Raw genomic sequence first — 5,158 nt, forward strand, 5'->3', positions numbered from 1 at the left:
ATATTTTATATCAAGGAATTTCGCTGTTGGTTCTTACGTAAAGTAATTTCGTAATTTCGCTAAAGTCAGTTGCAAACGGTCATTTATGTTCTATGAAGTTTTTACGCTTATTGTCCTCTAAGCCCGTGGCAACGTCCATATCATTTTACTTCTAGCTTCCAGTGTGTCCATTCCAGGCGACGCTTGAAAGACCTGTTTTACATACAATTTTGAATGGAATTCCATCGCGGCTGCCATGTATTGTTCTAGTTGTTTACTTTTGTGTTCTTTTCAGGTGATTGAAAGCTCCCCTTGTTGCTATATGGTATCTTTTTGGATTTCATCTAAGCTATAGAACTCATATATACGTTCTCAGTGCTTTGCATTCATACATATATCGCCTAGGATTACCTCTTATATTTACGAATTTATTTTGATAATCTGTTGCGTGGTAATTAATGGGGTCGCTAGAATTTTTTTCGGTGATCGTGGGTGCTGAAAAAACTGACCACATTCGACGACAGTTTTTTTCATATATATTGCTAACAAGCAATGCAAGTAATTTGTTCACCTTATACTGTCCAAATTACAAATTTGTCTACTAATTACAATTTGGCCTTTCCCAATCGCACAAGCACAAAGAAAAGACCCTCTGACATGGGCAGTGTAGTTATTTGTGACACGATCAACCGCTGTAAGGCAAGTTAAGTCAGATACGTACATCCACTTTACTTTTCATTACAAGAAATTCCTGAACTCAAATTACCATGTAAAACAATTCCACCAGGGGTCGCCAGCTAGTTACCCCCAATGGTTATCATATTTTGTCTTTCGGTATTTCTTTCCATTAACATTTTATCATGACGTCCATTTAAACTTCCTTTGGATCAACCTACTTTTTTATTCCGTTATACTTTTGTCTCAATGTTTGTCTGCATGAACCAAAGAAGGTTAATGCGACGTTGCATAAAACAGGTCTCATGTGTTCCATAGCAGTAAACTAAACGTTGTGTAATCTATACCTCGTTTATCAGTATGTGAGGTTTATTTGGGCAAGTGCATCTTGGTTCAATGTTACACCGTACAGACGTGGTAAAATTTTTGGGATTTTGAAGTTTTGCGATAGATATTTGGATTGTGACGTTCCTTTTTCTACATTCGTTTTTTGTTAGCTTTTCTTCAATTTATATTTCTTGTTCATCACACGTGACAAAAGTTTTACTCTCCAGTTAAGCGAAATAAACTATAACCAAGGGAGATTATTTTCTGATGTACTTATTGCTGCGTCCGGAAGCACTGGCGCTCGACAAACGATTTCAATTGCATATACTGACGTATCATACCTGAAACTTTCAGCACACTTTCATTACATCCACAAAAACTTGCATTATAATACACAGAGTGATTCAAATGTGCTCAAGTTTCCAGGTTTGATGTTTCCATGTTCTTCCCCAAACGTTATGTGTGTATTGGGTAGAAGTACAAAAGTAAAAAAAAGGTTCCATTCTATTTGGTTGTCAGTTTTATAAATCGTCCTATTGAAAAGCTTGACATATGAGTGTAGTGTTACGGAGGAACCCTTTGATCGTCTAATGAGGCAGTGAACCTGTTTAAGAGTTCAGATAGATCACGAGGAAATCCCCGCCGGGATAATGTTAAAAGTTTCTGCTCGGCCGCAACTTCAACAACGCAACCGAAACTAGCATGCTCTTGATTATGTCACAGACTGTTGGCGGTTTTGCGGCAAATGGTTGCCTTCAGACGCGTTCTGCTATGCAAGCTGCGTGAAACCATGTTTGCAAAATGTTATGTATGGGTGTTTTTGCGGTGACTGAAGGTATTTTTCTACAAAATTGTTTTTTGGCCCGCTAGTTCTGTGGCTTCAGCATTGTTGGGGATTTTATTGCTCCTTTCTTTTAACCACGGCTATATTTCATGACAAAAATACTTTTCGAGATACACAACTATTTAATAAACGAGTGCAATGAAAGACAATAGTTCTATTTGAAGTGCGTTTTTATTTGTTGTGTTTAGTGCGCAGTTTATAGTAAGTGATGTATAGACAGTTCGTGCTTGGGCAAAATCAGTTGGTTATAAAGCAAACAAAAAATTAATCTTCTTTTCAACCCTTTTTACAGCGCATAGGGCAAAAATCACCGGTCCATATTTACATAAGCCGGGGAAATATATTTGTAAGGGTAAAGGGCATACAAAGATTCACGCTTGGTATATTTAACGAAATGCAATTAATATTTGATAGTGCGGAGTAGTTATTTTAAATGTTACTTTTTAACACATAGTTGTCAGTGGGCTTAAAATTGGGGCCTAAACCCGGCCTGAACCAGATTTGTTTGAATCAAAGTTGGTGAAAATACTTCAAAAATGATCCCGGGTGCAAAGTCAGGCCCGAGTTAATGCCATTTCATTGAACTCAGCCTGAACCTGGCAGGAACCCGACCAAAAAAGCCCGGCCCGACTTACAACTCTGTTGCAGCAGTAATTTGACGCGTAAGTTCAAGCTTGGGTAGTTTTTTGTCTCGTTCGACCAGGCGTGAAGTTGACCTAGTTTCTCATGTACGTTCATGTGCCACCTAAGTGTCTGCACGTGTCACTTTTCAACCGCTTTAAATTGAATCCGTTCACTGACAGTTGCAACCCTTGAACGAGAATTTTTTTCCTTTTGCGCATTTCCTGTTGCATTCTTTTTCGGTGATTCAGGTGTTGATGGCCGTGATGATAAAGGTTGCTGGTTTGCGTATAGTTCTTCGGTTGGCTCCGCTGGAATTTTCGTCGGTGCTGTTGACGAAGATGACCCGACAATTGGTGAACTTTGTTCTGGTAGTGGCGTGGTTTGATTTTGGCGATTGTCTGGCTTTGCTTTCGATGATTTAGATGGCTCTTCTAATTGTAATGACAAAGTCTTTGGTTCTATAGGTGGTGATTCTGGTTCTGATAGTTGGTCGGATGCCTCTGGCGATGAAATGCCTGCTTCTTGTTGTGGGGTCGATGTTTCGGGTGGTGGTATATCGTAGTGATGTTCTCCCGTTGATGCTTCTTTAGATGGTGATTCTGGTTCTGATGGTGACACGCCTGCCTCTGATGTTGGAATCTCAGGCTCCTCTTGTAGAGATGAAGTATCTGATGGTGGTGTTGGTGGTGGTAAATCGTATGGTTGCTCTGGCGTTGATGGTTCGTTGGATCGTTTTGATAGTTTAGCCACCAAACGTGGTGTTCTTGTTGTTGATAGCTGTGGCGATGGCGTTGGTAGAAAACCTGGTGTATGGCGTCTTAGTGATGATGTCGATGGTGCACTGGACGTTTGCTGACGGGTCGCAGGTGTGTTTCTTGTTCCATCTACAACGACGCTGTCCAAAGGTGGTTGTTGTGTTCTTGGAGGTTCAATCTCCTCTTCTGCTTCGCAGCAGCATTGGGCGATCTTGTACAATATCACAAGGGGTAATGCAACCAAACAGCAAAGTGTCATGCAGATGCATTTCAGCGTTTCTCGGTCGCCTTTAAAATAAAACAACAATTTAGTTGTCACGAAAAGAACTAAATAACTAGGCATTATCTTATTTTTGAACATAATTGTCAGCGCGTTAATATTACTAGCCCGAAACCCGGCCCGAACCCGACCGTTTAGTCCGTTTGCTAAGAAAGTTTTCCGAAAAAAATGTAATTCAAAATGAATGTTTTTTTTTCTTTATAAAATCGTCGCTGGAACCAGACCTAAACAGCTGGGCCTGACTCACTATATCTATACTTTACATAGAAAATATTAAAATTTGACATTCCAATGCTCGGATTTAACTTGACATTAGCTGTGTTAAGCAAGACCATTAAACATCGTTCTGACCCTATGCACTACTGCGGTTGCGAACAAATTTACCCACCCTCTTAAATGTGAAATTTCAATGAAACGTTCCGCCTAAATTGCTTTTGAGCAAAAAGGTCTACTGTGAGCGTAAACCGTGTAGTCATGCCCATAGAGAACGGTAGCGAAACAAACAACTACAATGTTTACGAGCAGATATCTCGCTTTAATTAAAATTTAAAGTGTCGGTCTTGCTTTCTTGAACACAATAAAATCAATAAACTTTACCTCGTCCACGAGCGCACATCGTTGAATTCTATTTTAGAAGAAATTACACCAGAATCAAAGCTAAATTTCTGAAATTTAATAGAAGGTTTAAGACAGGGGTGCACAAACTTTTTGCCAAGACGGCCGCATCGCAGATCCTTATTTCACCAACGGCCGCCAATTACCTGCTTGTTTTTGTTTTAAATTTTATTGTGTGAAAATAGGGCTTGTCCCACTTATATAAACCATCTAATGGCGTACAAAAAGCCCGGATACGACCAGTCTGAGCTATTTATGACGTCATAATCTATATTGTGACGCAAGAGGTGACTGTTTATTTGCATTGTTTGCATACAATAGGCGTATATAAAGTATGGTGCACAGGGGGTTACTAGGCTGTTAATATTCTTTACAGTCTTACAAAATCTATTTAATACAGTTTGAAAGTCAAAATATTTAGCAAAAGAGTTTTTTTTACGTCACGGCCGCCAGTGCATATATTTTAATAAACATGTTCACGGCCGCACAAAATCGTCTATTCGGCCACATGCGGCCGTACGGCCGCAGGTTGTGCACCCCTGGTTTGAGATAAGATGGTGAATTGGTAAAAATCAACATAATGGTAAATGTTTTTCGAATAAATTTGCAAATAAAGAAACAAAACTAAACTTTTTTTGAAGACAAAACTCCTACTGACCATATCAAAACCACGTACGTTAATAATAAACGTAATTTATATTACACAAACAATACACTAGCATATACAACTTAATTGTTTACAAAGATAATATGTTACTAATTCAAATAAATAGTTTTCAAAAAAAATAACTATTACAAATAACATGTAGTATTTTCAAACATTTTACATCTTCAAAGCCAAACAAAGTGAACCAAAACTTCTGTCAAACCTAGCAACTGCAAAATTTATTTATTCTGTCTGTTCTGCAAAGACTCAAACGCAAACACCAAATAGCGAGCATCCGATCAGCCGGATGATTAAATACCTCTTCGGTGCTTTAGATTTTTTTGCCCCATTTAGATTTTTTCAGAGCGTTTATAACCTGAATGAAATCTCTTTTGTTTTATTAAAACCACCAA

The 5,158-nt window shown here is 38.6% G+C and overlaps 1 protein-coding gene across 1 annotated transcript; it reads right to left on the bottom strand.

Moving 5' to 3' along the window:
• Positions 1 to 1,243: 1,243 nt before the first annotated feature.
• On the bottom strand, positions 1,244 to 4,867 carry LOC145239489 (uncharacterized). Its single transcript, XM_080102821.1, has 2 exons — positions 4,082 to 4,867; positions 1,244 to 3,492 (listed from the first exon to the last, which is right to left on the bottom strand). Exons 1-2 carry the CDS (start codon positions 4,098 to 4,100, stop codon positions 2,588 to 2,590), a joined length of 924 nt encoding a protein of 307 aa, XP_079958947.1. The 5' UTR covers positions 4,101 to 4,867; the 3' UTR covers positions 1,244 to 2,587.
• Between the last annotated feature and the right edge of the window lie 291 nt (positions 4,868 to 5,158).

This window comes from Phallusia mammillata, chromosome 7 (assembly GCF_965637545.1).
Source record: "Phallusia mammillata chromosome 7, kaPhaMamm4.hap1.1, whole genome shotgun sequence".
NCBI lineage: Eukaryota > Metazoa > Chordata > Ascidiacea > Phlebobranchia > Ascidiidae > Phallusia > Phallusia mammillata.